At 47.9% G+C, this 11,940-nt stretch overlaps 1 protein-coding gene across 1 annotated transcript in view; it reads right to left on the bottom strand.

Moving 5' to 3' along the window:
* Positions 1-4,007: 4,007 nt before the first annotated feature.
* Positions 4,008-11,940, bottom strand: part of CASQ2 (calsequestrin 2) — a 57,790-nt gene continuing 49,857 nt past the window's right edge. Inside the window, exon 11 of the mRNA XM_050960227.1 lies at positions 4,008-7,656. Coding sequence (XP_050816184.1) covers positions 7,483-7,656 — 174 coding nt within the window. The 3' untranslated portion in view covers positions 4,008-7,482. The remainder of the gene's footprint in view (positions 7,657-11,940) is intronic.

Genomic DNA, 11,940 nt, shown 5'->3' with positions numbered 1-11,940 from the left:
CTTCTGTGCTGTCTGCTGCTATCATGGGTGCCCCTGGCTGAGATCGGCCGGGGGCGCAAAAGCAAAACTGAGAATGACTCCCCGAGTCAATCCCTCCTTTATGGTTTCTAAAAATAGAGTCAGTCCTGCCTAGAATTTGGGGCAAGTGTACTAGAGAAGCAGTGTATTAGAGAGTACAGCTGCTCCATGTCAGATCCCCCAGAAATGATGAGCTACATGCCATTCATGGGGGGTGCCCCTGCAACAACACCACCCGTTGCTTCCTTCCTCCCCCAATCTTCCTGGGCTACCGTGGCAGTGTCCCCCCCATTTGTGTCATGACGTTATAAAGAATGCAGGAATAAGAAACAGTGACTTGTTAGTGAGATAAAATGAGGGGGAGGCAGCCTCCCCGTGCCATGACAGTCCAGGCAGGACAGAATCTTTTCTTTACACATGAAAGGCGGTGGGGAGGGGGCTGATGGAGCTCAGCCCCCCATGGCTATGATGAAGACGGTTACCAGCCGTTCTGTACCATCTACTGGGAATGACCAGGAATCATTCCAATTTTTACCCAGGTGCCCCTGAGACCAGCCAGGGGTATTCAGCAGTTATCAAGCATGTACCATCTGCCACCACGGAGGGGAGAGGAGCAGATACTGCTCTCACTGCTGCAGCATCGCGTCTACCAGCAGCATTCAGTAGACATAGGGTGACATTGAAAAAAGTCAAGAAACGATTTCTTTCCCTTTTCTTTCACATGGGGCGGGGAGAGGGAGTAAATTGATGAGCTATTCCCTGAACCATGCCGGACAATGTGTTTGACCGTACAGGCATTGGGAGCTCAGCCAAGAATGCAAATACTTTTCGGAGACTGTTGTGGACTGTGGGATAGCTGGAGTCCTCAGTACCCCCACCCTCCCTCCATGAGCATCCGTTTGAGTCTTTGGCTTCCCGTTACGCTTGTCACGCAGCACTGTGTAGCCTGTAGATTTTTTTTTTCAAACACTTTGGCATTTCGTCTTCTGTAATGGAGTTCTGATAGAACAGATTTGTTTCCCCATACAGCGATCAGATTCAGTATCTCCCGTACGGTCCATGCTGGAGCTCTTTTTGGATTTGGGACTGCAATGCCACCCGTGCTGATCAGAGCTCCACGCTGGGCAAACAGGAAATGAAAATCAAAATTTCGCGGGGCTTTTCCTGTTTACCTGGCCACTGCATCCGAGCTGAGATTGCTGTCCAGAGTGGTCACAATGGTGCACTGTGGGATACCACCCAGAGGCCAATACCGTCAATTTGCGGCCACACGAACCCTAATCCGATATGGTAATACCGATTTTAGCGCTACTCCTCTTGTTGGGGAGGAGTACAGAAACCGATATAAAGAGCCCTTTATATCGATATAAAGGGCCTCGTAGTGTGGACAGGTACAGCGTTAAATCGGTTTAACACTGCTGAAATTGGTTTAAACGCATAGTGTAGACCAGGCCACACAGTCAGCCTGTGGAACTCTGTGCCAGGGATGCAGTGAAGACCAAAACTGTAACAGGGTTCAAAAAAGAACTAGATAAGTTCCTTAGCCACGATGGGCAGGGATGCAACCCCACTCTCTGGATGTCCCTAAGCCTCTGTTTGCCAGAAGCTGGGACTCTGGGAGTGGGCAGCAGGGGATGGATCACTTGATGATTTCCTGTTCTGTTCATTCCCTCCGGAGCACCTGGCACTGACCACTGTCAGAGGATAGGATACTGGGCTAGATGGATCATTGGTCTGACCCAGTATGGCCATTCTTATGCTCTTAAGTGACTATTAGTCAGAGGTTTTAAAACAATATAGGGAATTTCCTTGGGAATGGCTCTTCTGCACCAGTTACAGCTTGCGGTGTGGAGGGGGAGGGGCACATGACAGTGGCTTTAAAGCACTTTTATGTCTCCTCTATCCTGTGACTATCAGGCTAGTCCTTAGGTGCAATTTAGAGTCATTTCCGGGCTTCTCTAAGCCACACATGCTGGTAATGGCTCTTAAGAGACTGCTGCAGCAGCCAGGGCTTGGCAAGATGTGGTGGCCTTGTGGACACATCCTTTCCCCCTATATCTGGGGACAGAGAATGGGGTGGCATGGGAACAGCCATGCTGGCCCGATGCCACCTGGGGAGTCCCCCACTATCTTTGGGTAGCAAGAAGGTAGTTTTGTAACTGCTTTGCACTGGTTGATGAACACAAAGTACCCATGGGGCTGGGAGAGTGTCAAGGCCTGGCCCTTCATTTCTATTTATTTTTATTACCATCTGTTTAATGTAAATGCCTAATCAACATTTTGGAGAAAGGGACACTCTGCTAAGATGTGAGTGCTAACAAGTTTGCATCCTGTGAGATAGCCAGCATTCAGAAAGACCAACATTAAAAAACATTGTTTTGCAGATCCCTTTTATAACTCTTTGACTTTTTATTTTTAACTGACTCAGTGGCCCATGAAAGAAGCTAGATTGACAGCCCTCAGGACTGAATTTGCCTCTTTCTTTCCTAGTGAGTATGGGCCAGATAGCAATGGATTAAATGCCAACACCCTCCCTCATCGTGCTGCCGTCACAATGGTGCCTCCGGACTAACAGGGAGGAGCCAACTAGGGCAGTGGGAAGTTCAGTCTCCAGGACTCATCCAGGACTGACAACAAAGAGGCCAACTAGTGCCAATTGTGGTGGCTTTTGGGAAGTGAGTCTCCGTGCTCTGGGAATGGGAGCAACACCAGGAATCTTATTTCCTGTAAGCCAAGAAGCCTTCGGTTTGTAATGACTGAGTGGGATTGCATTCACACCAGCAAACTAGAAGTAAAAGGCACCATCTCCCACCAATCACTGAGCACCCTTCCATGGTTATTGCTATTCATTAACAAAGTTGAGTGGTAGCTGTTTAATGCTTGACAAGTGGCTGTAAGGTGTAGTAGTCATAGGACCCAAGAGATTATGGGCCACCTGTTGTAGCACAGAATGCCTCAATATTTCACCACTTCAGGGGCAGCTCTAGATATTTTGCTGCCCCAAGCACGGCGGCATGCCACAGGGGGGGCGCTCTGCTGGTCTCCGGTCCCGTGGCTCCGGTGGACCTCCCGCAGGCATGCCTGCAGAGGGTCCGCTGGTCCCGCAGCTCTACCAAAGCCGCGGAACCAGTGGACCCTCCGCAGGCATGCCTGTGGGAGGTCCACTGGAGCCACGGGACCAGCGGACTCTCTACAGGCATGTCACCAAAGGCGGCCTGCCTGCCGCCCTCCCGGTGACCAGCAGAGCGCCCCCCGGGGCATGCCGCCCCAAGCATGCGCTTGGCATGCTGGGGACTGGAGCCGCCCCTGCACCACTTGTAGCATAGAACATCCTATCATCCCAGGAATCACAGCATGGAGTACACCAACATCCCACCAGTCACAGCACAGAACCCTCAACATCCCACCAATCACATCAGGGAGCATGTTAACATTCTCCAAAAGAGATATTGCCCCATTCTGTAAAATCATAGCAGAAAGGGTACTGAAAAGAGACAGAAAACTACTGAGCATTTGGAACATTCCAAATGAATGAAAAAACATATTTGAATATGCTTTCCCCAGGAGCGGTGCCAGGGTTTTTGGCGCCCTAGGTGCAGGCCCTGCTCGATGCTCCACCAGAGCCGCAGGACCAGCGGACCCTCCACAGGCACGCCTATGGGAGATCCACCAGAGCAATCTGCTTCCCTCCCAAATCCTGGTGCCCTAGGCGACCGCCTAGATCGCCTAAGTGGAAGTGCTGGCCCTGGCTTTCCCTCCTGCTTTCTTCATTGCCAGAACGGCCTCCTTCTCCCTTCCCTTAAAATTTTACTTATTTTTTAAAAGGGCAAAAAACTGAAGAGAATTAAACATCGGTAGCTTTTTAATTAAGAGGTAAATTTAAAAAGATCCCAGATGATCTATGGATGAAGAGAAGCAGAGAAAGCCATGTTTGAAGAATGGGGAGGGAGAAAGGATAGTACCAAAAGCAACTTCACAGGCCACAGTGATGACAGTTGCATATTTAACTTTTTATTTTATAATACAAAGAGAAGCTTTCTAGTCCAATTTATGAAGCACTGAAACCCCACAGCACAGGATACAACATCACCCACCAATTTCTGCATGGAACACATCTATGTTCTAAGTACCTCTTTTCCCAGAATAAATATTGCCTGATGCTTTAAAATGCCTTTTTGTATCAGTGTAGCCTTACCAATAGCGCTGCACCAGTGCAAGACACATGGTAGGTGGGGCTTGCACAAATGCAACTCACCCCATTTTACACTGGCACAGTGCATCTTTGGGAGAGATTTGCACCAGTGTAGCTAGTGATGCAAATATACCTAATCTAGCCAAGTCCTTAGAGCAGAAAAGGCACTGAAAAGAGGCATGCAGAAAGCTAGTGAGCATTTGGGATGTCCCATTAGTGATAATGACCAGGAAAGAATAAAATAACTAATTTGTTTTTCTTCATGTTCACATAAATTAATTATACTTTCAGATTACAAATCTGTGTCTGTTTCAGTGTCTACTCATGTTGGTATTATCCTTCCAGGAGCCAGTTCAGGCCAATTGAAGAACTGCTAAGCATAGCTGATGTTATCCAAACAGCTCCTGAGAATGGGTCATAATTTCAAAGAGAGAGAAGCAGATCAGGAAATCATATAAATAACTAAAATGTGTTTTATAACATGGATTATAATGGGGGGGTTTCAGCTCGTGTTTGGAATGGTGAGGACAAAAATGCACGGGGTCTTTATTTCCTTGTACTCTGCAAACCCTTCTGATTAGCCAGGAAGGGTGAAACCCTGCTTGCCTTACTCATGTGTGTAGCCCCAAGGTGAAGGCAAAGCCGGTAGTTTTCCCAAATGAGGATGCAAGCAGGATCTGTCCCCCTCAGTGGTGAACTGAGAAGAGAGACTGAAAAATGTTGGCTTTACCCTTTCCTGCACTTTACAATGCATAAAGATGGCCTCACACTTAAATAAAAATTCTGCTTGCTATTTTCACGAGGCATCCTGGGTCCTCACATCCCTCTCTGTGCTGGAGGATCTTAGGGTGACCAGACAGCAAATGTGAAAAATTGGGACAGGGGATGAGGGGGTAATAGGAGCCTATATAAGAAAAATACCCCAAAATCAGGACTGTCCGTATAAAGTTGGGACATCTTCACCCTAGAGAATCTTGGGCAGAACTCTGGAGAGCCTGAACTATAAGACCATTACTGGTGGTTGTAGACAGAACTGTGACTCCCCCTCACCTCAATCAGTGGGAGAAGGGTTAAGAGTTAGCACCCCCTTTCCAGTAAGCAGTAAGAAAGCAGGAGACAGCTCACAGTACAGCCTAGAGTGACATCATCTTTCAAATCCTCCAAAGATCTCACCAAGTCTTCTAGAACAGAAAGGGAAGTGAGCGCTTGATGTTCCAAATGTAAATACATAGAAAATCCCCCCCTCCCCCGGCACATATTTTAAACCAGGAAAGGGCAGGTTTCTAGCTATATGTAGATATAGACAGCACTATAAAATTTTACTTTGCCTCTGTCTAAGTGAACTGCAGTTTCTGGAGTGTAAACCTTAGCTCTTGTTGGGTTAGTTCACATTAATACAGTGACCTAATGAGTCCTGATTCTCATCTCATCTCCACCAGCTTTCCATCAGGGTTAATTCAATTGACTTCAATAGTTATTTCTGACTTGCTCCAGTGTAAACAAGATCAAAGGCTGTGTATCTCTAGTAAGAGAGAAGAAACAGACTCTAACTAAGCTAATGAGGCAAGACAATTTGAAGATTAATTCCTACTGGTAAGAATGTCCTCAGATTGTCCTTCTGTTGCGCTAAAACCTAATAAAGCAGGACAATTGAAATCTGCAGGTGAGGGAAATCTATGAGCCCTAAAAATGTCAAGTTGGTTTATGTATGGATATCTCATGGGCGGCCCTGCATTCTGCAAGATCAAATTTCTGACCCCTATTGTGAGTGGCCCTATGACTGCAGATGAATGCTGTGATGTCCTTTAGAGTCTGCAGCCAAAAGAGGCTGAACCCTTAGTACTAAGGGATGTGTGAACATTTATGTAGAATATAACTTTCAAACCCAGTCCCACAACTACTTAAAAGCCAGACAATTTGATCCTTTCACTGATGGTTACTACACCAAAATTATTCATCCAACGAGCTTGTCTAGTGAAGCTAAACAGACCTGTCCCGACCTGGCAGTTTGTTCACTGGAAAAGAGGCGATGCAGGAACAAGGTTCAGAGGACTCTAGGGTTGTACAGTCATGTGGAATGGGAGGGCTTTTGGGTGGATTACTATGAACGTTTCTTTTGATTTCCACGTGTGGCGGGGTGTGCCCCGTATGTAATTTCAAGTTGTGTATTTCATATGATCTCAATGCACAACGATAAATCAGCTAAGGATCCCTTAAAAGAAGAGATAGACCTAAGCCAGAGAGTTCAAATCCAGATTCAGATGTGGATGCAAACTTTCCCAAAATTCAGGTAGTTTGTATATGGTGCTCTGGTTCCGCCCATCAGACAGATGGATCAGAGTGGCAGAGTTCAGATCTGGATTATCTCAAAGCTCTGGGGTCAGGAATCAGTGTTTTTAATTTCAGTCCATTGGTTCTGAACCCCAGAGTTTGGATTCAGACCTTGATCTGAACTCCTCAAGATCTTTCAGACCTGATGTTCTGACCCATCCATATTTCTACGCTTTCACCAACCTTGCCTGAGTTTGGAGCCTGCAGTGACACACCAATCTAGGTAGGTTTCATGGGTTTGGGAGCAATTGTTTTGCAGAACTCTGCACCAAGGGAATATTCTTTCATTATATGGATAATTGAGATTTTAACTACCATCCATTTAAAAAAAAAAACAGATGGCATTTATGATGTCATCAGTGGAGAAGTAACAGACACCCAAAGCAGAGTTTGTGGGATGTTGTGGTCTTTGCTGTGCTGTTTAGCTGAGCAGCTGTGAAGGATGTTTTGTTTAACGAGATGGGCAGTATTTTTCAGTGACCTTCCTGGTGTCTTACAATGAGATTAGGTCTTAAAATATAAAAGGCCGATTAGCATGGAAATAGAAATTAGCTCCCCACACCTTTTGGTAGCGTGGAGGAAGGCCCCCTATCATTTACCCACTACCAAGGAGTAACTCACAGAAACGTCAGGGGAAATTCCCTGCAGATTTCTGTTGTCCGTACTGGTGAGGCCTGATTTTCAGCGATGCTGAGCATCTGCAGCTGTTGTTGATTTCACTGAGAGCTGTGGGTGTTCAGAACCTCTGGAAACCAGGCCAAGGAGGTTTTTTGGTGTCGGGAGCAGGAGGAGTGGGAAAGGAGGAGGAGACGGGTATTCTGTGACCACTGGAAACAGTCTTCATAAGGCCAAGTAGGCAGGACAGCCATTTAGGAGGCACAGCAATCTGCCCCAAGTGAAAACGGCTCACTGTTCAGAAGACAAATTGTACAGAGTCAAATCTAATCATCGTCATCATCGTCATTGTCATCATCATCGTCGTCGTCATCATCATTGTCATCATCATCATCTTCTGTGTTTATCTTCCCAGAAAGCACATCCTCTATCCAGTCTTCCAACTCCTCAGCTGTGGGCAGGTCATCATCATCCCTGATTTCCATCCAAATACTGTCTGCCTGAAGGAACAGATAACACAGCAAGAAATCAGAGCACTTCCCTACCAGGGGCTGGTTTAGGGTGACCAGACAGTCCCAATTTTTGGGTCTTTTTCTTATATAGGCACCTATTACCTCTCATCTCTATTTTTCACACTGGTTGTCTGGTCACCCTAGCTGGCTGGTGGTAGGATTACTTCACCTCTCCAAGGACGGAGTAGGATTAGCTTGTTTCTCTAACTAGGTGTGCTGGGATTAGCTCATATGTCAAGCAGGAGCTGGCAGGATTAGCCCCCCCTTTCTAACAGGGGGACTCAGTGCTGCTTTACTAAGGCCTGGGCAGCATTTAAAATTTAGGTCAGCATAGCTACATCACTCAAGGCTGTGACATATCCCCCCGCCGTAGCCTGGCCCCGGTGTAGATCCAGCGAGGGTGACAGAAGACCTAGCTACCATTGCTTAGATGGTACAAGCAATGGTACATTACAGAAGGACCCCCTACACTAACAGAAAGAGCCCTTCCATTGTTGTAGGCTGCACCTATACTACTGGGTTATGATGGAAGAGTCCCTGTAGTGGAGACATGGCCAAAGATTGTAATAGATGTACTGCACGGAACTGATCATGTTCTTAAACTGACTGTTAGGAACTGGGCAGGAAATAGCATGCATTTTGATCACATTTTTCTCATTATTGGACCAGTTAGCTAATTATATTAGCCAATAATCCATAGGGACATAGCTCCACTGGTTTTAGCCCATTTCACGATGCAGTTTCATATTCCCCTCCTTGTCTCCAACTATCTCCATGGATTTGTTCCACTGGATTTTCCAGACCTCGTCATCTCTACTCATCTCCCTGATCCTTCCACTCTCCTCCTGCCAGCACTCTCTCCGGTCTATCACAGTCTGGAGGGACACTCTTGGGGTGACATCAGCTCCTGCCATCTGGAAGAGCCTTTTCCTATAACACCTCTTGGCCTCACTGACTCCACAGTTCATTCCAAATCTGCAGAAAATACTGCCCATCCCCCTGGCCTGTATGTCTTAAGCTCGTCTCTCTCTCTCTCTCTCTGTTCATATCATTTAAAGCTGAAAACCGCTGTGGATTTCTGTCAGTATGAAAGACATTGTACAACATAAAGTTGTGAAGTAGTGAGAGGAGGCCTGGTCTAGTGGAAGGGAACTCAGGTGACCTGGGCTCTAGTCCCTGTATGACCATGGATTTTCTCTAGCTGTAAAACTGGGATAATGACACTGTTCGTTCATGCTTTGAAAGGCACTGGAGCAATGAAATCTCCGAAGCAAAGTCTTTCCTTGCCTGAGGGACCTAATTTGCTTGGGGTCCTGATGTACATTTTCATAAAATGTCTGGTCACATTTCCGCCTCTGGGGGCGGCTTAGATCCCCAAGTATTTCCATTATCAAACAGGAAGCTATCAAAAGAGACACAGAGCTTGATCCTGATGCCCTGCAAGTTGTCCCATTGAATTCAGTGGCACTGTTTGGGTGAATGAGGGCTACTCCTGTGAGTAAAGATGGCTGAATCAGACTCATCGCTTGTGTGGAAAATATAGCTGCAGTATACTGCAGTGCACAGTGGCAGGACTTCTATACCGCCACAGTGAGAATAGGCAGTGGGAACCTGGAACAGAATGGTATTTTTATTGGTGGATTTCTAGAGAAGTGATGGGAAGAGAGGGGCTACTCCCTCTGAAGCAGAGGTGAAAGTAAGCTGGTCCGGTCTGGTATGGTGTACCAGCAAGAGCCAAGACGCCGTACTGGACTGCATCGATTTCCACGGTGGGGATTTAAAGGGCTCTGCGGGGAGCCCTGATTCCTTTAAATCCCAGCCCGCAGCTCCAGCAGCCGGGCTGGGGCTGGCATTTAAAGAGCCCGGAGCTTCACGGCGGCTGGAGCCTCAGGCCCTTTATTTCGCCCTGGGGGCTGCTAGCCACCTCTGCACCTGGGAGCCCCCTGGGTGATTTAAAGGCCCTGACACTCCCAGACGCAGCTGGTGTCCCTGGGCCTTTAAATCTTGAGGCCACGCCTCTTCTGGTTGAGGCCACGCCTCTTCGTGATGAGCCTCCCCCCTTCCCACCCCGCTGGACTCTGGCCATACTGGTAAGTCCCGTGAGTTACTTTCACCCCTGCTCTGAAGTCAATGGAAATGTTTCTTTGTATTCACTGAGACTGATTCACTACTGTGTTACTCTATTTTATATCAGTGCATCTGAGGAGATTTCAGTGGATTTACATCACTGTCAAACTGGAGCATTGCAGTGCTGAATGAGGCCCAATATTTTTCTTTTCTTATACCACACCAAAATGCACCTTCCTTAAAACTTCTAGATAAATGGAAAACATACTTAGGAGAATGAACTAAAACTCTTATAAACCATATGGTCAACAATCTAGCCTGTTTACAAAGAAAACTGTAGCAAAGCTATGGTCAAATTATGGGATTCACCTCTTCTGCAAGCTCTCTAGATACATAGGCACCGACTTCCTGCTTTTCCCTGGGTGTTTGACCCCCTTCTTCTGCCCCTGGCTCTGCCCCCACTCCACCCCTTCTATGAGGCTCCGCTCTTGCCCTGCCCCTTCCCACCCCTTCCCTGCCCCCATTCCAACCCCTCCCCAAAGTCCCTGCCTCAACTCTACCCCCTCCCTGCCCCTATTCCAACTCCTTCCCCAAAACCCTGCCCTGGCCCCGCCTCTTCTCAGGGCCGCCCAGAGGTGGGGCAAATGGGGCAATTTGCCCTGGGCCCCACAAGGGCCTTGCGAGTCCTGGCTGAGAATCCCTTCCCTGGCTAGAGGCAGCGGCGGTCCGGGTCTTTGTCGGCACTTTGGTGGCAGGCCCTTCACTCACTTTGGGGTCTTTGGCAATACTTTGGCAGCAAGTCCTTCAGCGCTGCCGAAGATGCAGAGCGAGTGAAGGACCCGTCGCCATTGCAACCGCAGACTCGGAGCGCTGCCCCGTGAATACAGGCACCGCAGCGGGTGGCGCCTTTTTTTATGTCCACTCCCCCGCTTTGCCTCAGGCCCCCTGAATCCTCTGGGTGGCCCTTCCTCTTCTCCTGAGCATGCCACATTCCTGCTCCTCCCCCCACAGCACGCCGCCAAACAGCTGTTTGGTGGCAGCCAGGCAGGAAGTTCTGGGAAGTAGGCAGAGGAGCGGGGACATGGCGCGCTCAGGAAGGGAGGAGGTGGGGCGGGGGGTAAGGGAGCTTGGCTGCCAGTGCATTCAGAGCACCCACTAATTTTTCCCTGTGGGTGCTCCAGCCCTGGAGCGCCCATGGAGTCAGTGCCTATGTCTCCATAACCTCTGGATAGTAAATATGTTCCAATGGGTAACCGGCATTCATGACCAATATCTCATTACATGTCATGTTCTTGCTACCAACGGGTCTACTCCCATAAATTTCCATTGATGTCTATTTAATATAACTTTAAAATTACTTAAAAGGCAAACAACCGCTGCAAATTCATTAACAGGACACATCTGGGTCTAGTATCCAGGGCGCTGGATCCAGGGCACTGGGTTCTATTCCTGCGTGACCTAGTGGGCAATCTTATGTAAGACATTTCATCTCTCCATGCTTCTGGTTTCCTTCCTTCTCCTGTCTTGTTTATTTAGGCCTGGTCCACAGTAGAAAATTAGGTTGATTTAACTACATCAGTCAGGGGTGTCTACCCACGCTTGTCTATGCTGAAGCACTACAGCGGCAAAGCTACAGCAGCACAGCGGGGCCACTGTGGTGCTCTAAGAATAGACAAGCCCTTAGTCTGTAAGCTCTTCAGGGCAGGGTCTGTCCCTTAATATGTGTACGTACAGGGCCTAGCAAAACACAGCCCCAGTTTCTGATCAGGGCCTCTACCCACTGCTTTAATATTGTTAAATGGCTTGGATTAAACCTCATCTAAACTGTTGTGACCTCCACCCCTCATTTAAGGTAGCTCAGAGACAGATAAACAGCACCATCTAAGACAAAGGGTACGCGAGCCCAGTCAGCGATTTGGATTTTGTGGGTGGAGAGCTCCATAAGGGATTGTTTGTGCATGTGTGTGAGCGAGTCTACACTTAAAATGCTTCAGCAGCGCTGCTGCAGCGTTTCAGTGTAGACACAACGTATGCTGACAGGAGGGATTCCCCTGTCCATGAAGGTAACCCACCTCCCTGTCAGAAAAAGTGTTCTGTTGACCTAGCACTGTCTACACTGGGGGTTAGGTCAGTATAGCTGCATCTTTTGGGGATGTGGATTTTTCACAACCCCAAGAAATGTAGCTATAGCAATATAAATCCCTA

The sequence above is a fragment of the Gopherus flavomarginatus genome, chromosome 1, assembly GCF_025201925.1.
Source record: "Gopherus flavomarginatus isolate rGopFla2 chromosome 1, rGopFla2.mat.asm, whole genome shotgun sequence".
Lineage (NCBI taxonomy): Eukaryota > Metazoa > Chordata > Testudines > Testudinidae > Gopherus > Gopherus flavomarginatus.
The sequence above is the reverse complement of the archived record's forward strand: the minus strand, read 5'-3'. Positions and strand labels throughout refer to the sequence as shown.